Below are 21852 nucleotides of genomic sequence, written 5' to 3' on the forward strand. Positions count from 1 at the left end.
AGACTGATACATTAGGCTAGCAAACTGGAGACACGTACAAAAATGCAACTTCTTACTATCTGAATTTAATTACACCCTCTGAAAATACTACGACTGGTCTCCAAACCATCAGCTAATTTTCAAAAGGTGCAAAATGTGATCTGAAAAAGAACTTATTTAGATAGGTACACATCTCTCAAGGAATCATTGCCTTAAAGAGAACATACAAATTAGGAAGTTAATATTAACAACAGATTAAGCTTCTAATATTTGGCAGTTTTAAACAACTTCAGACCTAGAAGCTTGGTAAACCAGTTTTTGATCTGTATTCTTTCTTGGGAATGCCAATTTTGCCTTTTGTTCCACAAAAGGTTTGGTTCAAGGTAGAACAGAGAGGAAGGGGGGGAAGCAGTTTGAAGTCCTCTCATAAGAGGAGACTCAAAACAGCATTTGAAAAGGATCAGAGCTGAGCCTGTCAGTTACAAAGAAAGCAACAAGAGATATTTACCACCTTTGTTGTGTTGTTTTGTTTTGTTTTTTTTTTAAAAGAAATAAGTCTGTTTATTCAAAACAAGTTTTACAAAACAATTGTCTTTTTGTGGTACAGAGCAAAGTTTAAGAATAAATACTGAATACTTTGTATAAAAACTAGTAATAAGAAAGGGAAACTGATGCAAACCAACCAAACAGGTAAAAACAATTTTAGCATTAAATATGCTGTGCAACAATGTCAAACTCTTAATGAGGAGTGACCATTCAGGCTGATACAGTTTTATTTGTAGAAGTAAAACCTGACAGCCCTGCATTGGAGCACCAAGACTACTGTTAAAAAAAGGTTCCAGATGAAGGTGTACAAATCTTAAGTCAGTGTTTAGAACCAGAAAATCAGAAGTTTTCTAGCTTCTCCATTTTTTGAAAGGAGTGCCTTCATGCTTTCCTTTTGATTCAACAAGCAACTTCTTTTCACTGCAGCAGAAGAAAATGCATACTACAAACATCTAGGCCTTTTTAAGATCAAGAAACAATCCAAACAAAACTCAAACCAGCTGTAAAACAAAGTATTTAAATGGTCAAAAGTGACTTTCAGATAATGGCAAACTACATTTTAAACGGTGTTTTAGATGTTAGCTAGGTCATTGCCGTACAGAAGTTTAAGCTACTTAAATCTTACTTTACCCTTTGCTTGTATGAGTGAAAACAATAAATCCCAACACATAGTTATGCCGGAAAAATTGTAGTCTTAATACATTTTGGTTGCATACTGCGTATGAAGACCCTCTTTCCCTACAGTGAACAGGGTGGCTTTTTCTAGTAGTGCCATTTTTCTGTGCAGCTTGTTGATTTAAATGGCTCACAACAGGTCAGAGATCTGATGAAGTAGCTTTCCTTCAGAATGGAATACTACTTTCTCTACAAGTGCATTTATTTCTCTATAAGCCAACAGATTATATAGATCTAGGGTTGTCTTGTGTTTTGTTTTTTTCTTTTAAAACACACACATCCTCAGTACTGTAATCAATCTGTTTAGGCAAGAACATGAACTGGATTTGTTCTTTCTAAAGTATAGCATTACATTCTTCAATCATTCTGACACTGATAAATGATTTTTGTGGGCTCTTTATATACCCAACATTTGGGTCCCATTAGGATTCTTCTTCCTTCTGGAAAACCAATTACAGAAAGTTACATATTTCACTTACTTCCAGTAGCTACCTACCATCCATCTGAAATGGCGGCTTAGAGAACAGACAGCAAGTTCACTCCTGGATTCTGTCTATGCTAACATATAACATTAGCCATTCAAACCATTAAAGTACAGCTCCAAGAGCAGTAGCAATTGTTTAAACAGAAGTTTACTACTTGTACCTTAAAACTGCCAAGTCCTGTATAGCTGTTCTCCAGCAAGGTCAGAAAACACAGATGAGGTACCTCCCTACTCCACACAGCAAGAAACTTCAGGCAGAAGAAAAAGGCCAGTCTTAGACAGAAAGCAAGCAGCATTGCTCCTGTAATTAGCACATTTCCAAGAGATGCCTGATGATTTGTAAGCTTTCGCATTGTTACTGCTCTGCTGATAAACTTGACTCATTCAAGCTTTCAGAAGTAATTTTCTGACACTATCCACACTAGAACTTGTTCCAGCATCAAATCAGTTCACAAGCATTATCTGACTGTACCTTGTGTGGGCTGAGTGTCCACCCAGGAAGAGCTACCACAGGTTTGGCAACTAGCAACTAAAATATCTGTCCTGAAAGTCTGTGAAAACACTGTTAGTGAGCTATACCAGAAAAGACCACAGACATCCTAGGACTTTGGTTCTCTGCAATATTTGTATGGCACCACAGTACAAGTCATAATGGCTGGAGTTTGAGCATCACTTGGTTCTATCCTGATTTACAAAGCACAGGTGTTTTGCTCCTCCTGCAGGTGATATTAACATGGAAATATATTCAAGATATAGGGTTTTGCGAATGCAAACTCCCCTGAATTTTAATGACAATCTTGTGCTTAAGACTTAAGGAGAAATATTTTAGCAATTTTGATTTGGGTACTGAGTTTCTGTGGAGCCTCCCTATCCATTCACTGTGAAGTATAACTTTGCAGAAAATATCCTTCCTCTTCGTTAGTACAAGCATGAAATTTTGCTTTTTGAAGTCTTTAACAGATTCAAATTAGCTATGAAGTAACATCCTCAGGGACTTTTGCTTGCTTTTCACCTTCAGAACCATGAATATTGGAAAGCAGAAGCATTGTTAAAAAAACTCATTCAGCTTGTTTGCTTATTAAAGATTAGACTGTTTAAATGTACCGCTTCTGTTTTCAGAAGGCAGAGAAAGATCAGAAAAACCAGTTACAGGAATAGTATTTGATTTTTACCCTTTCAAGCTCAGTGCTCATCCAAAGGGAGCTCCTTTGTTACTTAAAACAACCAAGTCAGAGGGCACTCAAAAGCTGTTTCCCTATTTCAAAGACTTAGGAAGCTTTGAGGAAAAGATTGTAGCAGGTCTTCACTTCTAGCACTTACTGTTTGTCAATTGCGCAGGTCCAGACATACTTTTTGTGAAGCACTGAGAACTGGTGAATATTTGTAACCAATTTACATTGCCTTAAACTTCTGCAATAGTCTCATTCGTCAAGTCAGAAGTTCTATTTTCCTTATGTTTTGAAAGGTCTACTGTATTTTGATATAGCAGATTTTCTTTTTTATCATCATGTACCTTAGTTCACGTAGCTTTTTTTAAAAAAAAGCTTAAGATTTACTGACAAGTTCTAAGTAACAGATGTTTTCACCAGGCATTTCAAAGTCTAGAAGTGAAGTTCATTATAGTTCATTTAATCCAGATTTGCATCCCTTGAAGAGTCTAAAAAAACAGGCTACAATGTAAAAAGTTGCAGTACAAGAGGAGAGCTATTCCAGTAAGAGTTTCTGAACAGAATTTGGGACCATCTCCCATCCCGTCCCATCCCCCTCCCCCCCCCAGCTATTCACATTTAAGTTTTACCTCTTTCCATGTTTACATATATTTTGAATAAACAGCTAAAAAGTTGTTGCTCTGTTTTGGCTCAGTGGATCTTCAATGCAGATATTCAAGTATTAAGAAAATGCAGCTGAACAAGGATATGTGTCCTTATAGTACAGTTTACAGAGAAGCATAATATTCACTAGTCTGCAGTATATTCTACCCCAAATCCCCGAAGAAAACTTTTTAACTTTGGGATCTGTAGCCTGCTTCCAGAGCTGTTGAAGATCATCTACGTGTCCATGAGATGTCATCATTTTGTTATAAATGCAGGGATGATATGGAGCTTTTCCTTCCCCAGAAAAAAATACATGATATTGTGGTACAATTCCCATTTTATTGGCACAGAGACCCATGAAAACATCATCTATATAAAGACTTGTATTTAGAGTCAGTGAAGCCTCATATACTTTAGCTGCTACATCATTTGATATTACATATGCAGCTCCTGCTGTGTAGTCAGGATAAGAGGGCCACTGGTACATTTCATATGGAACATAGTATTTGCTACTCCTGTCTCTTATGGGAGGGGATCCACGATGGACACGACCAATCCAGAGATCTTGAACACCCATTTGTGCTAGACTTTGGAGATAAGCAACAAGATTTGGCATATGGATAAATATATCGTCATCTGCAGACATAATAAACCTGGCATGAGGACAGTAGGCATTCACCCAGCTAAACTGCAAAAGCAATTTAAGAGTAAGATTGTGAAAAGTATCCAAGAAGTCTTGCTGAATCAAATCACTGTATTTCCGGTCTTCCAGCTGAAGTTCTCTCTGCAGCCGTGTTTGCTGCAGATGATCTGTTGGTCGTCCTAAAGCAAAAAGAGTTTTAATGTTGGCATTGAGTTGAGAACGAACATACTTCTCATTACCCCAAGTTTGTCTAATTGCATCCCTCCGATGACGGTTTTCGGGAGATGTCTTCACAAACAACAGGAGAAGGACATCCTGCTGCTGACATTTCTCTCTGTGGTTGATCAAGTACTGGTAGCTTGACACTCTGTCCAAGTTATCCCTGTTGATAGACAGGCTGTCATTCACAAAATGGTAGCTATTTATGAGGTATCTGTATGAGTAGGACTTCATATGGCTCACAATGTGATTATCAAGTGGTCCCCAAAAAATCATAAGACACAGTATGAAGCAAGTGGCAAATATCTGCAAAAAATGGCATTTTCTGACTCTTCTGGGACTTATGAACATTCTGATGCAGTTTCTATAATCCTTATTCTTGTTCAGGATCAGTGTTTTTACAGTGCCTGTGTTTTAGTTTAAGAGCACAGTTTAAGTGTCACCCCTTCAAGAAAAGTGTCCATTGTAAGGCACGTTGTCTTTCATTCAGTATCCTTGTGAAGTCAGCTTTGTTCACAGATTTCACAAGTCATCTTTCTCAAAAAATGTTTTTCTTTGATTGAAAGAACGCAGACAGTTTTGAAAGATGAGACTTGCACATGAGTTTTTTCCCTCTGGGGCATCTTGAAGTGAACGCTACGGTTCTAAATGCGATCTTCTCACGTGTTTCTTCCCTTCATGAAGATGAATACCTACCAACTGTAAGGGCAGGGAGAGGAGAAAAGTTTTAGTGAGCTGCTATTAACACATCTGAGTTAAGGTCTGGTCGTGGAAATGAGCTGACTACTCAGACACCCACCTCCCCCACCACCCCCCCAGAAAAACCCCAAACCTGGAAGCAAGTTAGCGCTTGTCAGTGGCCCAGAGCAAGCTTGAGGGAAGCCAGTGAAGGAGAAGGGGAACCTGACACAGAGGCTTCAGTTCTGACACAAGAAACTCCTTCTTAGAAAAACCCACCACTGTTAGCCAACAGATGACAACATTTTGTTTAAACTCTTCCGAGCTAGGAGGGAAGCCACACCCGACAGATGACCAAGTTTACAAGCTGTCTTTGGGTGGCCTGTGCAAGAGCAAGGCCCACAGAGGGGCCTGCTCCCGGATGTGGGAGCGCCAGGCCACCACAGGGCCCAAGCCCCCGGCCAGGCCTCGCCTCCCTCACAGCCACCGCAGGTCCCCGCGCTGCCACCCGCCCCTCACCACTCCTCCACCAGGCTCGCTGCTGGAGGGGCCCGGAGCCGACTGGAAAGGTGGGGAGCAAGGCAGCCCTGGCTGAGGGCCGGCAGGGTGCAGCCAGGCAGGGCCACCCACGCCTCAGTGCAGTCCCCCCAGCTCCTCACGGGGCCATCGCCGGTGCCCCGCAGGAAGGCGCTGCCACCACGTTGTCCCCTGCCCTTGTCCGTACCAGTCCTTCCTCCTCCAGCCCTGGTAGTGCTGCAAGGGCTTCACCCAGCACCTTCCCTGCCCGGGACGGGGACCCCAGGGCAGCGCTGCCCTCCCACCTCGACCCCACAGGCAGGCTTGTTGAAGGGAAGCAGCCGCTCGACTTTCACGGGCAGCCTGAGGTTGGCTGAAAAGTGCCACCAGCACAACCACGCTCTGGTGGCACCCATTACCCAACATCCCACGCATCAGCTCAGGCCCTCTGCTTTTTAGCAGATGGTGCAGACGGAGGTTGGTTGTAACCTGAGCTACGGTTAAGAGGCAGGTTATGCAGCAAGCTCTGCCAGACAGGACCACAGACAGACTCTTCAGGTAGGCAGCCCTCTGTCCCAGATACTCCTGTTAAGGGCAGGGAATGCTGCAGCGCTACCCCTCTGCTGCCAGATAGGGTTTTAGTGAAGGCAAGAACCCAAAGTACAAAAAGCCACCCAAGTCTAGCCTTCTCACCCTGCAGCTTGTAAAATTCAGTTCTTGTAACCAGAGTTGCCTCTCCTATCTAATACACAAGAATAGCTTTAAGTAACTACTTGCTCATCCTGTAAAAACCCGAGAACAGAGCGAGCTCTTTGCAAGCAAGAAATCTAGGACTAGCACCATAAGGAATGGCACCCACAAGCCAAGCACTTCTTGCATGGAAACACAATCCCTGAAGCAAAAGAACACAAGCTATCACTATCACACTGGAAGTTATGTGCAATATTTTGAGACTGTTCTACCCATTTGAGGTCTTGCAACTAGGTAGCACGATGAGAACGCAACAGACTATACAGAGATAAGAAAACCTGGAGCAATTTTGTGGTGTAGTTATCTACTGCAGGAAGGGGATTGGCTGCTCAAAATAGAAACTGCATTGGTGCAGTATGGGCTTGCAGTTTGTAGTACATAACAGAAAAGCTGTATGGGCGGTTTGGTGAATAAGAGTCAGTCAGCGGTTTTTATAGTATCAGTTTAAACCCTTTCTATTTTGTAAACACAAAGTTAAACAATGCACCTCACAGTTATAAACTCAGCAACTTTACAACAGAACACTATTGCAAAGCGTACTCTTGTTTCAGATGAAGCACAGAGATGCAGGCAAGCTGGAGTGTTGCAGAAATCCAGACATTTGATAGCTCCTTTTGGAGGGGTGGGTCTGAAGGTACCCACTATTCCCTGAGAGTGAGGATAAGTTCTGGTTTTCCCCTCTGACCTAGATGCTTATTCGTGCTCTTTTCCAAAAATCTGTACTCTACATGAAGTTGGCCAGTTAGCACAAATGCTGCAGCATCATCTCACCCAATTAAATTTACAAAGTCAAAAAAAAAAAAAAGCAGCTAACTTTCCTGAAAGTAAAGGAAGCACAAGGCAATCTATTTAACCACCTGAAGCAAAGTTTACCTTGGTAAACACAGGAACCCTAGTCACCAAATACAACTTTAGATTACACTTGGGTAACATGTTTTGCCAACAGTCTGCAATTGCCCATGTCATCTGGTAAAGGGAGACAGCAGTCAGCATCACAAATACAAAGTGACAGAGGTCACTGAAGACTAGCAGTGAAGCTAACCTACATGACAGTTATTGCCACTAGGCAAGAATAAAAGCCCCTGGGGGAAAAAAGAAAATGCACAAAACACCCAAAACAGAAGTCACCATGGAAACAGCTTTAATTATGGAGCAGACTAATTTTTCTGCTCCCTAGCACCTCCCTTCTGGAAGTTGGAGATGCTGGAAAGAAAACGTAAGCTCTTCCTTGAAGAAGAAAAAAGCAGCCATAAAATCAACTGATGAAAGGCTAGAACAGTCTGGTCTGTTATTTCCTTGATCTAGTTCAGCCCTTAGTAGACAGAAGTTGTTCAGAATCCTCCTCAGAACATACCCCTTAGCTAAAACTCTAACATGCGATTATAGATGAGCATACTGATGAAATTTAAAGAAGCCTATTCACACTCCTCCCACATACCTCCAAAAGAGCCTGAAGACTTGCACTGAAAGTGCCAATGCATAAGTAGGGTCTCTTTCATTGTCAGAACTTTTTATAGCCCATCCTTCGGGCTTAGTCATGCTCTCCTTCCCTTAACAGGAGAACTGGTTGAGTCACCAAAGGAGCCAACTGATTCTGGTAATTCTCAGGAAAGAAAAAAACACATACACCAATATGTTCTCCCTAGCAAGAGGAAACATTGTGGAACAGAGATAAAACCATGCTTGACAGTAATTTTTCTGACCACAATTAAGGTTTTTTGCCTCTTAGTGTGCATTTTCTTCTGGCCTGGAAGCTTTTAGATCCACTCTGAGATTGCAGAGACTGGGAGAATCAAACACCCATACACAGTTCCCGTAGCTGCCTTCCTTTCCAGTAGATTTAAGATTCTCAACTGCACGTGGTCTTCCCCCAGCTGGAAGCACTGCAAGCTTTTTTCATTCTGCAGCAATCCTACCTCTCCTAAAGGGGCCTGCTATTTAACCTTCCAGTATTACCACAAGCATGACTGTCATTTGACTATAGCAATTGTTTACAATTCTGTATTTTGCATTCAGTATATATTCTGGGATGAAAGTGGAGCTAGCGTAGCTTGTACAAACTATTGAGTTTGCTAAGAGTGACCACTGTGGAAAAGTAGATCCTTAGGGAGCTACTTTCAGTGTCCACAGAAGCCAATATTTGAAAAAGCGCAGTATGAAGTTAATTTCAGGATAGAACAGTTTTGGAAAGTCCACTGAGGAGAGACAGACAAGGGAGACCCTAAAGAAACACAGAGACAGCTCAGATGTAAAACACCAGAGACAGACCCTCACAGGAAAAACTACAAATAGACAACATTCACAAAAAAGACATCTCAACACGGAGATTTTTTCCAACTACTACCACCCTGATAAAAACCTAAACCCAAGAGAGACCAACTAAGACTGCCCAGAGAGAACACCCCACAACTCCCAGCTACAGACTTTGTCATGTGGTACAATACACAGGCTGGGCTTTAATTAATCTGTAATAATTCAATATACCACATCCCTGCATAATATGTATTTTAGGACAAAGATAATAATGGATAGTTATTTTTCGGTCCTTCTGCCTAGGACAGAAGATAAGTTTAGATCACAAGTAGCGTTCCCATGCAATACAGGATATTCCAGGAAATGCTATTTGAAATAGAACCATTTTTTACTATCAGCTTGTAGCAACTATTCCTTTCACATCAACAACTCTTGGATAAAGAAAGTTCAGAAGATCTACAAGAAAGCACACCTCAAACATTACCTAGTTTCAAACAGAAGTCATCTGAAGAGCTGCTGATCTCTACATCCACGTTTTGTCCTTGGCTGTATCGAAGAGGCACTTAGAGTTTAAGGGTGCAGTTCTGCACGATTGTTGAACTCAAACAAAAGCTTAATTCTGTTGGTTTTGGACAGCCTTACACTCACTCCTCTGCTAACCCTGCCCTCTCATCCTCACCATACAGACGTTCCATAGCTTGCAGCAGTTCTGGAGCTTATATAGCAGCTCAGCAAGCCAAATTCAGCTCCTCCCAACCACTTCCCCTCAAAAAGCAGCCTGCTGAAGCCCCGAAGGAATTGGCAGAAAGTGGTTCATTCACATCAGGCAGTATCTAGAGCCTAACCTAAGTTCACAACAGGACTCCAGGACACACATGGTTTCTAAAGCTTTCAGTCTTTTCAGTTCTAAGGCTACTACCAGGCTCTGTGTTACTGCAGAAAACTTGAAGCCCTAGGACAGGCTTTTGGTCTAAAGTCAGTATAGTCCTGTCACATGAGCTGCTCCAGATCAGCTTGTTTGATAGTGGAGTCAGATGTCGAGGTTAGCAGGCACACTGCAGAGATGCTCCGTCCTTCTGGGAAAACTTCAAATGTCACATGGACCTAAGCTGCAACACCACCTCTACAGCACTAAAGGAATGTACCCAACCACAGAGGTGACAGAAGCAGACATGCTGCAGTTAAAACCGCAGGGACTAAGATTAACACTGCCTGGATTTAAATTCAGACAGATTTGTCAAGCCTAGTGTAAGGATAAGACGATCCTGAAAAAGAGTGGGTTGGATTCTCCTGAAGCTTTCAAAATCTGTTTAGAAAGGAGCTATGGGCTTCAAAGAACACATGTTTTGGCATGTTTGAAAGTTCTGTTTGTTAAGTAGAATTTAAAACTTTTTTGCAACGTTTGGTTTGTGAGCAATTTAAACAATTATAATTCCTATGAAATTGAACTCTTCCATCTCCAGCAATACTGATTTATGTACTGTTTACACCAAAACACCCAAGGAAATTTAGTCAAGTTAGCACATCAAATAAGCCATCAAAACACAAAATGACATGTTTATCAAGATTTTCCCTTCCTATTAACTAATTAAAGGGTAAGAAATTATGTGCCTAAGTTAATGCGAGCAACGTCTGAATGGATATCGCTGCTTACAGTTTATTTACAAGATTATATAACCCAGGTTCCTCCTACCATTTTTGTGTTGCTGACATGTCTTCACAAGTCATGCTATCTGTCATCTCTGTCGTGGCCTACGTCCTCCTTCTTCAATCCCCAATATCTGAAGAACTTCTACTACATAAAGAAGTTGCTTTGAAACTAAGCTTCAAGTTCCTCTTACATATGAGCTGTATCACAAAAGAAAACCGAACAGAAACACTGAGCAAGCAACACCCCTGACACTTCTAGGAATTCGTACCATAGTGACAAAAGGTCATTTTAAGGGAAAAAGATGTAGTAAGGTACTTAGCTAAGCCTTCCTTTCCACACAGTTCGCAAGCACCAAGATGGAAAGAAAGCATGTGCATGCATCCTGCAAAGAAAATAATCTGAAGTAATGTCAAAGCTTCCACTGTTACACCTTCTTCTGTACAAACTGTTGAGAAATGGAGGTCAATTCAGACAGGTATCGTGTAGGAAAATATGGTCACAATGACAGTGGAATTAACAAGAAGAAACAGTCTAGTGCTATAAACATCAGTAAGGAACATTAACGCAGGGATGACTGACAGTAGCTTTGAAAATTTTGTTTCAAGAACATTTAACCCTTCTTCTGCAGTCTCACACACAGGCTCTGCCTGCAAGTTCTTCAGTTTGCTTGCAACTTGCAGTCAAGGTACGGTTGTCTGGGATGGTAGAAACAGCATTCTTAGATGCCTTTTGTGAATGCATTGAAGACTTCTCAGATCGAAGAGACACCTGATTTTCAGAAGGTGAACATCCAACACCTTCCAAAACATCAACTCCTTAAATGATTCTGAAGTTGCTCAGTTAAGAGCAATGCTCTTATTCAAAAAAATGGGCACTGAAGTACAGCCCTTCCTGCAGGGCAGCTCTGTATCAGAAATAACTACAGCAGCATGTAGAAAAATGAGACACTGAAAGCTGCGACCACTTGCTGCTTGTCACTGACCTGTAACACTTGTAAGTGCCGGGGCAATCTTGGAAGTACTCACTGGCAGAGAAATTCAAAGGATGGGAATTGAGTAAAGCATTTCAACTCCTTCAGGGCTGGAAGCAGAAACAGGCTGTAAGTGCTTAACGCTGCCAGGAAACAGCTAACTGCCAGTAGAGACTTAGTTTCTACAGACGTTTTGCACTTGCTGTAACTATTAGGTAGAAAGTAAGAGTGAATTCTTCCATTTTCCCTAAAATGAGCAGCAAGCTTCCCAGCTGCTACACGCAAATCTAAATGGAGACATCTGCCAGAATGGACAGACTCGCCTTCTTAAGTTGCTTTCACCAGGATCCGTTCCCTGAAACGGGTACTGTGCAGATAGCAGAAGAGGAGCAGGACCACATCTTTCAAGCACCACTCTACATCCAGACTGCAGCTTTCAGTTGCTTTAACCTGCTGTACCCACTGCAGACTTTTCCCCCTACAAGCCAGAAGCAACGACTGCATTTTCCAGAACGAAAGCCTCCAAAACACGAGTCCTTTAGTTCAAGGGATTTTGCACAAAACACACAAGCACCAACATGAAATTCTTTGCTTTGTGTGCAGCAGATTGGGTGAAGAGTCCGTTCTTTGTACTGACAGTAAGAGTAATATTCTGAAGTTTCAGAGTCTGGCAGTGGTATGATTGAGGCCGCATGCCCTCATTTTCCGAGAAGAGTAAGTGAAGTACTTCCATGCAGGCAAGTCAGAGCTCTAAGCCACAGCTATAAAGGCCATAATAGTCCCTGCTGTACAACCCATCACGTCTGTTTTGGCGAATGCCAGTGATGAGCTCTAATGCTATACTGAACAGCAGTCTGCATTTATGCAAGTTCACTTCTACAGTGCTATATTTAAAGACACGCCAGATTGGTGCACATTCCTTTCAACTCCCATGTACTAATGCAAAAATATGCAGCAAAGGGGCAGCACACATTAACTACAGCTGCGAATGTTACTCCCTCAGGTGTGGACAGCAGAGCTTAAGTATCAAGTCCATTCGCACAGCACTAGTCTTTCTGTTCCAGAGTGAGACTTCAGTCAGCACTTTTTATAGCCTCTAGAAAGCTCCCCCCCCACCCCCAATTTTATAGCGGATCATTTCTGTTCATATTTGGAACCTTATCTGGAAGCTTCCATACAACTAGTGTAAAGACTTCTGCAGTGACTATATATAATTTAATCTCAGAATATTATAAATACACCTTGCCTGCAAGGGTGGGTGAGGACCATAAAAAGCATTCCAAAAAGGTCTAGCTAGTCAGTGCTTTCTATCCCACATTAGTGTATGCACCTCTCTACAAAAGTGTATTTCAGACACCCTTGCAAGAAGGACATCCCATTACACATGGCAAGCTTTGAGCTGAATATTGACTGAAGCTGAAGGCTGAAAATTCCCCATACCAGAGAAAGCAATTATGAAATATTTATCAGTTAAGGATCCAGTCCCAAGCTCAACAGTGGAACACGAGAATGCAAATTTCTCTAGTTACACATTAATACTGAACCCCTGTTTTACAGCATGTTAAAGAGCTACATCACAGCCCCACCTAATCACTGCTTCTTTCTGCTGCCTGTTTTCAGTAAATTCATTCAAATATTTATTTGCAGCTAGATCTAGAGATGTTATTTTCTGCCCATTTTCCCCACAAACCTCAGGTGATTTCTGTTCTAGTCTACAGGCCATACCTGAAGACAAAGCTGAACAACTATCTGAAGCAGACTTTTTCCATGCTAGCTGCCAAACTAAGAGGAAGTCAAATTTAAGACTGACACAACTAACTGCAAGACTAGTTTAAGCTGCCTTTCTATGGGGCCTTACTTTGAAACTTTTTTTTTGGCCTAGTAAGAATACATTAAAAAAAATAGTGAGTTACAAACTGTACGAAGGACTTGTTTAAACAGAAGGCTAACACCGTTGTACCACGGCCATTTCTAAACCATGCTAGACATTACAGTCCTCACTCCATGTTTTAAAATTTTCATTCCAGATTAAATATTCTCTCATCTGCTCTCCAGTCTATCCCTCTTCCTCCAACAATACTCTAGCCTTAATGATTCCAGTTCAGCATCAAACTCCAGATGGGTCTCTCATATTGCAGCAAGAGTTTATGGTCAAAATTTGGATGGGCATTAAGGCAGGAAGTTCAATTTGTAGATTAGAATGCAGGGCGAGGGGGTGTGTCAGACAAAGCACTGGGGGCTTGGGGCGGGGTGGATTATTTTTTTTTCTCTTTCAGTTAGACCAATAATGATAAAACATGTTGGAATTTAAAAAGTCAAGTAAAATACTAGTTAACTTCTAGTGTACAAGAACTGGTGAGGTTTTAGTGTTCTATTATACTAGTTCTCTCCTTTGCAGATTTAAGTTAGCACCGATCAGAGATACGTGAACTCATGAGCCCACATAGCAGAGTATCACTCCGTCTAGACTTCCCATATCAGCTCAACTGCATAAACTTGCCTCTCTAAGCATGGCTCATTAACTTGAGCCAAGCATAATGCCAACTTACCATCCAGACACCATTTATACACAATTGAGCACAACAGCAGTGCTGGATCATCAAATCTTTTCCTCCAGTGGCTGTGTTCCCAAACTTACACATAGAGTCCTGGGAGACAAGCCTGCAAGTTTACTTGTCTACCTGCAAACCACACACACAAGAAAGAGTTCAAGGAAGCTGGGGTGCAGAGCACTAGTGCTGGTTCCCATCCTAACAGTACCTGGTCAGTAAGGACCAACATCACTTTTGTTAGGAAGTCTTCCAAGTCATGCAGTCAGGAACATAGCCTGTTTTTCAGTTCTTCAGACATGTTATAGAAATCAAGGAGAAAATCAGGTCCCAATTGTACATGTAGGGATATTAGACAGTACAGACTAATTTTTCTACTGTTGCCAGGGGAAGTATCCAGGTCTTCAGTTTCAAGGCTGTGCTTTCCCAGCCACATATAACACAGCCAGCAAGCACAAGTTCTAACGCTTGACTGAATCCACCATGCACAGAGATATACCTCAAGCAAAGCACACACCGCTACAGAAAGGCCTGGTAGTAATTTAAGATAGTCCTCTTAGAGCAGCTACAGGATTGGCCTGGAACAGAGGCAGCTCTATGGAGAAAAACAATACTTCCATTATCTCTAAGAAAGTATCTGCATATATAATTAAATTTAAAAGCTGAGCTTTCTGCTGAGTGAAAAATCATAAGATAACCTCTTTAGGATGACCCTGTAATGGCTCATCACTCCTACAAATGTAGCAGAGCTGCCATTGCCACAATACTTCAAAGCCCTCCTCTTGAGATCACCAAGATCAAATATTGCTTAAGCCACTTTAAGCTTTCTTCACACCCACAGATCTACAAGCACTTCAGAACAGATAGTCATTGCACACTTTGTTCCCTTGGCCCTTAAGAGAATCATGCCTTATTCATTCTCACCCCCTCCTGTTCACTGCTGGGCACAGCTGCCAGCAGCTCTTAAGCTGAGAGAGAAAGGTTGCACGCTACTCGAGGCTGAGGGAAGAGGAGGAGAGTTATTACTGACCCTGTCTGTTTCTTGGATAATCTCATCTAGTGCGTTGTCTTCTTTTATTAATAGGACATTGATGTATTTGAATCAAGCAAATAGTCTATCTGACCAGACAGTCTCTTCTTGTTTAACATTCGCACTTCAGTTATTTTCTTAAGACATTAATTCCCGTTTGGGGCAGTTCAGCACTAATCTGGTAAAACTGTTTCAACACATGCAAATGCAGTGTGACAGTGAAGTCTATACACATACACACAATACATATATTTTCTATAAAAGCACGAAGTACTAGTCATTTAAGATACACCAACAGAAGTTAAAGAATTTACATTTTTAATGAATTTAAACTGACATAAACAACACTGTGAATTCACCTAGAGAGTCACCCTAACTTTAGGTGAATCATTATCTAGAAATAGGGAACGGACCAGAGTGTCCATTTTGCCTAAGTCCTAACTTCCAGACTGCAATTCTGAAAGCATTCACATTTTCACTGGCATAATGAGAAATTCCCAAACGCTTTTAAAGTTGCAACTGAATAAAGATGCTAGAAGCATTATGTTTAGAGGTACATGCAGTTTGAGTAAAGTCAAACTCCATCAAACAAACAGATCCCATCCAAACCTGTTAGGTTCGTTCTCTCCAATCTCCATCTAGCTATATCAACAGCTAACACTTCTTAGGGAGCATTAAAGAAAACAGCAAAGAAAGTTTTGCTAAAGCTAAGTATACTGGAAGAGCTGGCCACCAAAAAGGACTACAGAGAAGAAGGTTTTCTGCATTCGCAACAACAGCTGCTGATAGAAGTCACCACTGTTTCAGCACTTGCACGAGATCTGGATTCATATGGCTAGCTAACCTTTTCCTGTAGTTCAGTGATGAAATGTTAAGCTAAGGTCTATTTCAATTATTTTATATGACTATGTAAGTTTCAAGGCTTTAATGTAGTTTTCACATTAGTAACAGTTTTCAAGACAGTCAAGTATTTCACACCAAAAGCTGCTGGTTCTTTGTAAATTTAAAAACAGACTCCATACAGATGGCTCCTACACACGTTTGTTTCAAGCAAGCCAGAAAGGCACAAACTTCTCCGATTTTATTATAAAATGGATGGAGAACCACCTCAGCCTACACAAAGGAGCTGCAGATTGGCTGGAATAACAGTGGTTCAAGGCTTTGTTTAAGCTTGCCTGCAAACCGGGTGGGATGAATTCCATTAATCCTCTCCTACTTCTGTGGGAACTAAGGAGGTTTTTGGCCTTTCATACAGCCTTTTCTGAAACACAACAAGGCCAGGGATTGGACAGGAGACACTCATTCACTTTTTGTTATGAAATACAGGGAGCAGGAACAGCACAAGCTCATGCAGAAAAGTGAAAAGAACCAACACTTCCCACGTGCACTTCTGAGAAAAGTGACAATACAGCAAGCTATAGCAACTTCAGAACAGCATCCTGCAGTTTCTAACTTACCACAGCTGAAGCACCCTCAGTGAGAGCTGCTACCAAGTCACTGGCCATAACAAGCCACAGAACGAGGACTAAACAAACAATTCCTCAGGCCTAGCTTCAAGATTCAAAACAGATAAGAAAAGTCAAACAAAGGAGCTACAAAACACTCCCAACACGTTTAATAAGCAATGAGATTTCTCCAAGACTACAGTCTTTGTAAATTAAATGAAGGAACTTGTGTATTTGCATTTAACCAGATGTACTTGTCTCTGCTTAGGAGAAATGGATAGTAGGTCACACTATTTAATAACATGAAGAGCCAGTAAAAATAATATTTTTATATATATATATAAATACATGTCTGTTGTATATGTGTATGTACACACACTCCTATGCAAGACTAATGTAAGAACATAACTGAACTACGTACAGCACTAGCATACACACAGCACCAGATTAAGAGCTGCTGTGAGGACAGTTTAATGAAACAGAGTTAAGTAGAAAATACAAATGGAATTCACTGTGAGACAGACCACAAAATACCAGTCCATGGACTCCAGAAGGAAGCTACAAAGATGGGAGCAGACACTTTCAAGACAGCGATGACTTAAGGCAGAAGAAAAAACAAAGAAATCATTAAAGAACATTGATTATTTGAGAAAGTTGAGCTTTGAGAACAATGCAATAGAAAGTCAGTACTTGTAATTACCACAAGACTTTACTCAGGTCTTGCGGACAGAGCAGCCAGAACCTCTGAGAAGAATCAGTCATAAGTACGGTACCTTTGCCACCCCTATTAGCCATTATAGGGGTTTACTACTAAAAATGTAGTGAATAAATGTTTTATTGGGAAGTCAGGAAAGTTACACAGAACTGAGTTGCAAAAGCACTTTGTCTAGTCTTAACAATAAAACACACTGTATACTGGGGTGCGTAATCCATGTTAAGTGAAGGACTAATCTCTCTCTATTTAACCAAGTCAACAAAATCCATCCATCCTCAGTCTTTCAGACTCCATCAAAAAACACAACTAATCAAGGGCTGGGGGAGGCGGCTGTAGTGGGGTGTGATGAGTAGCAGCTTAAAGAGCAAGAAAATCTAAGTTTCCTGCCCTAAGACAAAAGGCCAATTTAAGTCAATCAGCACAAGCCTCTTCAAGTCGTAGCAGAAGTGAAACTGGAAGAAACAAAAGTTGCAGGATGCAGCACGAGAAGAAGCGTGACCAGAAAATGACTTACTGGGCCAACAGTAAGTTCATTTGGAATCAAGTTGCCTCAGCTCTAAAAGCACAGGACTAGCTAAAAGCCCTTCCTTTGCCAATATGCCCAAAGCACCTCCAACAGTGACCCATGTTGACAAAAAGAGTTCTTTACTTCCAAGTTGCTGTACCTGAGTGTGTGAGATTGAGTTGCTGCAACTGAAAGGTGGGAGTGTACCTTCAGAGCATGGCAGCATTCCTGGGAGTTGTGAGTGACCAAACACTTTTTATTCAAGTTTAAAACTACATCCAGCAATCTGGACAGTACCAGACAGTGAAACTTGACCTCATGAAACTGGTTTGCAGCAAGCAATCTTGCTCTGTGCTACAAGCCAGGAACTCATGCAGCCTGTGGTCTTAGCAATATGTAGCCCTACGTCCCTCTTCAACAGTCCTTCAAACTAAGTTGCTATCTCTAATAACAACATTCCCTTCTTTCAAGGTCATCTGCCCACAGGTTGGTTAAGCAGTCTTGGGATCTGTTAGATTTTCCAAGTTATTTGGGCATGTAGCAGCAGCTCCAAGCCACAATTCCAGCTAAGCTGAAGATGAGACTACGCAGACACTCAAGCAACAAGTAAAACTTCCGGACTGGTACGGGTTCATTCTAAACAGTTGTTATTCCAAAGTAAAGGGATGGTTTCTTCATCCTGTTTCCATACGTTGGGGTGGTTTCCTCGTTGACTGTAGAATTTAAGTGTCATCTTTCAAAGATCCTTCCACAGCATTCCCCCCCCCCCCCCCCCACCTTGCTGCCAAGGGCAAATATCCTATTCGCAAAACTCATAAAAGAGGAGGAACACCTCTCAAGTGTCCACGACTACTATTTCAGTCTTTGAAGATTCAGGAATGCACAGACTTCAGCTCAGGATCGGGACCACAATCTCCCCAATGTTGCAAAGATTCCAAATACACCATCTCTCCTGTACCAGTGGAAAATCCTGCTGTCACTTCTGGCCAACCTGACAGAGGGGGACCATATGCTGCTTTCCACTGGAATTTAAAGATTAGTTATTATTGAGGTCTGCTGAATAATCAGATAGCCTCACTCGAAGTGTGCATACCTAGGAGGCTGAGAAAGGGACTTTAACTAAACTCCGCATGCCATGTGGAAGGAAGAGCTAGCAGTGCAATGCTAATCCATCATTTTCTGGTTCCTTCCGCCACTTACCAGTTCCAAGGCCCAGCAGACCTACCGCAGTAACAGCAAAACCACAGTAAGTTTTCCCAACAACAAAGACTCTTCAGTAGTTCTGTACTTTTAGTAAGTGACATCGTCAAGTTAAAGAATTACCCAGACAATTCTTCAGGCACAGACTGAACCATGGGAGACGAGGCAATGCTTAGCACACCCCCGATGCCATAACACTGTAGGTACAGACTAACTCCAAACACATAAGCCACTGGCATTTCAAATAAGTGATGACTTACAGGGTTTTCCACACGCTTCTCCCTAACCTGTAGGTGAATTACCATTCCCAGCTTCCGTGCTTACTACTCCAGTTTGGCCAGGTGTCAGAGAGTCTGTCCCAGCTACTGCTTTTAAGTCTTCTTCTCAATAATTTAGGAACTTGGAGAAAGCAGAAAGTGATACAGTTTTGATTCACTTAGTGGAAGAGAACTAGTAGGCAGATGCTATTACACTTCTGAGCAGAACACTTTCCCCAAAAAAACCTTAACAGTGACAAAGCCTGCATTTTCACTGAGATCCTGCATTTCTGTAAGTAACAGGTAGTGGGCTTCTCTGAAACTAGTTCTGTGCAGAACAACCCGTAACTCCCACAACACCAGAGCAACGCCCAGCTCTATGTGACAGTCTAGCCTTCTGGAATACTGCTAGAATATTCCATGGCTGTTGTTATCAACAGTGATTTAATGTCTCCTGCCCTGCTCAACAAAGAAGAAAAAAAAAAAAAAGCTGGCATTTATCCTCTCTTAGTATACAACTATTGTCCCTTTTTAAAAAATAATCTATCCCTTTGCTAACCCCATCCTTTTCCAACTCCTAGAAGAAACGCAAGAATTGGGGAGGAGAAAGGAGAACAAGACAGCACCATACAAAACAGATTCCAACAGCTGCGCTAGTAGTTTCACCACCACTCCTACGGAATCCTCAGGCATCAGCCCCAGCAGTCACTAGATGAGGATGCTGCAGCACCCACCGAGCTCTCCTCTGCTTTGGGCAGCCACAAGAGAATGACAGGCTTTTCTTATCATTGCCTTGCCCTTCATTTAGTTGCTTAGATCGGAGCAAAGCCCGTCCCCTATTTCTAGAGAGACTCCAAGCTCTTGCTGAGCAGCAGCTAAAGCCACTTCAGCCAGAAACCTCAGGTGCTCCCCACGCTCCCGCAGCGAGGGCGAGCCAGCGCGACCTCGCCGCTCCCCAGCCCCCGGCAGCCCCCCCGCCGAGAGCACCCCAAGCTCCCCCCAAAACCCGGGAAACCCAAGGGGCTGGAAAACACTCGGCAGCTCGCACGGGTGCGGGCTCGGGGTCCCCCGGCCGCGGTGCCCCGGCCGATGGCTGCTGCCGCCGCCGCGCCTCACCCCGGCGACCCCGAAACGGGCGCAAACCGATCGGCTGGCTGCCACACCAGCCCGCCTTCCCCCCTCCCCGGGGCACCCGCGGAGCCCCGGGAGCAGCCTGGGAGGGGGGAAACGGGCAGTGACGGGGGGAGCGAGAGCAGCTTTCGGCCGTGCGGCTGCGGCCGCCCCGAGGGGGGAACAAAGGCGGGAGCCGGCGGGGCCCCGGCCCTCGCACACCGCCCGCCCGCACAGCTCGGAAGGCCGCAGCCGGGCCGAGAGCGCAGACCGAAAGAGACGGGGTTCTTTAGCTTTTCTTAGCGCAAACTCGCTTTCCGAACCTGGTCAGTATGTCCCCCTTTAGCCTAACGCGTCTCGCTAAGCCCATTTTTCCTGCGGAGTCCCCAAAACAGCCTGGCGGCAACCCCCCCCCCCCCTCCGTGCCGGCTTCCAGCGGGAAGCGGAGCGGGGCGGAACGCGGCCGGGCTCTGTGCTGCAACCCAAGGCTGAGCCGAGACCCTGTGAGCTGCATTTGCCAGTCTGTCGGGTGGGAAGAGTACCGGGGGGGGGGGAGGAGGAACCTAACACAAAACCCAAGTCGCTTTTCCTGTGGCAAAAAAAAAAAAAAAAGGGAGAAATAGGAAGCCGGGAGGGGCTGCCGGAGCAAGGGGCGGGAGGAAACAGCCCTGCTTTGAATGGGTTACTTCACCGCAATTCTCGAGTGGCTGCCGAGTTTTCCCTCCACGGCCCAGGGGATAAGAAAGACCCTAAAAGGGCCGCAAAAAGTTTCTGCGGTTTTTCTGCCTTTTTTTTTAAAGAATATAATCGTCTGCCAAACAGAGATTTGGGGGGAATCTGCTAGAAGGCGACACAAAAGAGCCATTAAAACTGCACTGAAGTTAGGGTTTCGCTTATCACAGAGATTTGAAGTCCCAAACCCCGACAAACCCCTTCTTTAAGACAGGAGCAAGGCACTCGCGTACGGAGTTAATGAATGCGGTCTGCAGCAGAAACCTTTTACACAAAGCGGTTGGAAAACTTGTTTGTCCAAAGCAGGGAACCCCGATTCCAGAGACGCGGAGAAACGAGACACCCCCCTCCCCTGAACACCAGCTCCTACAACCCCTGAAGCCAGACAAAGAAGAGAAAAGGGCATTTAGGAAAAACAGAACGTTTTCCTTCATTTTAATTACGTGGCTACTCGCTTTACCCATAAAGAAGAAACGAACGACCCGGTCGCTCTTTGAAAGCGAACTAATTGGGGGGGGGGGGAACACGGGGACGGGACCTAGCACAGATTCACGTATCTCACCAGCAAGACCGGACAGCGAGCTGCTTGCTCCTCCGCCTCCTTCCTTCCTTCCTCCTTGGGGAAGCGGCGCCGCCAAGCCGCCCGCCCAGCCGCCGCCGGGCCGCCCCGCTCGCATGTGGGATCCCGCGGCCCCGGGAGCCAATGGGCGCCGCCTCTCCGCCCCCCCGCCGGCTCCCCGGGCCCGGCCCGGCGCTCCCGGGCTGCTCTCGGATCTCCCGCGGCTTGGAGTGAGCGGCCTGCCCGTCAGCGGCACTGCGGCCCTCTCGGGGCTGTCCCCGCGCCCGGGGTGCCTCTGCGATCATCCCCACTCCCGGGGTGCCTTTGGGATCATCCACATTCCTGGGGTGCCTTTGGGGTTATCCCCGCTCCCGGGGTGCCTCTGGGATCATCCCCGCTCCCGGGGTGCCTTTGGGGTTATCCCCGCTCCCGGGGTGCCTTTGGGGTTATCCCCACTCCTGGGGTGCCTCTGGGATCATCCCTGCTCCGGGGGTGCCTTTGGGGTTATCCCCGCTCCCGGGGTCCCTTTGGGGTTATCCCCACTCCTGGGGTGCCTCTGGGATAATCCCTGC

General features: G+C 43.9%; 2 protein-coding genes across 12 annotated transcripts in view; one reads left to right on the forward strand and one right to left on the reverse strand.

The window, feature by feature from the left end:
- The window catches only part of MCF2L2 (MCF.2 cell line derived transforming sequence-like 2), a 191141-nt gene that overhangs the window by 98580 nt on the left and 70709 nt on the right, over positions 1-21852 (forward strand). The gene's annotated exons all lie outside the window — the stretch shown is intronic.
- B3GNT5 (UDP-GlcNAc:betaGal beta-1,3-N-acetylglucosaminyltransferase 5) lies at positions 475-21374 on the reverse strand. The gene is made up of 2 exons (XM_075418249.1): positions 21284-21374; positions 475-5059 (listed from the first exon to the last, which is right to left on the reverse strand). Exon 2 carries the CDS (start codon positions 4709-4711, stop codon positions 3575-3577), a length of 1137 nt encoding a protein of 378 aa, XP_075274364.1. The 5' UTR covers positions 4712-5059; positions 21284-21374; the 3' UTR covers positions 475-3574.

The sequence above is a fragment of the Opisthocomus hoazin genome, chromosome 4, assembly GCF_030867145.1.
Source record: "Opisthocomus hoazin isolate bOpiHoa1 chromosome 4, bOpiHoa1.hap1, whole genome shotgun sequence".
NCBI classification, from domain to species: domain Eukaryota; kingdom Metazoa; phylum Chordata; class Aves; order Opisthocomiformes; family Opisthocomidae; genus Opisthocomus; species Opisthocomus hoazin.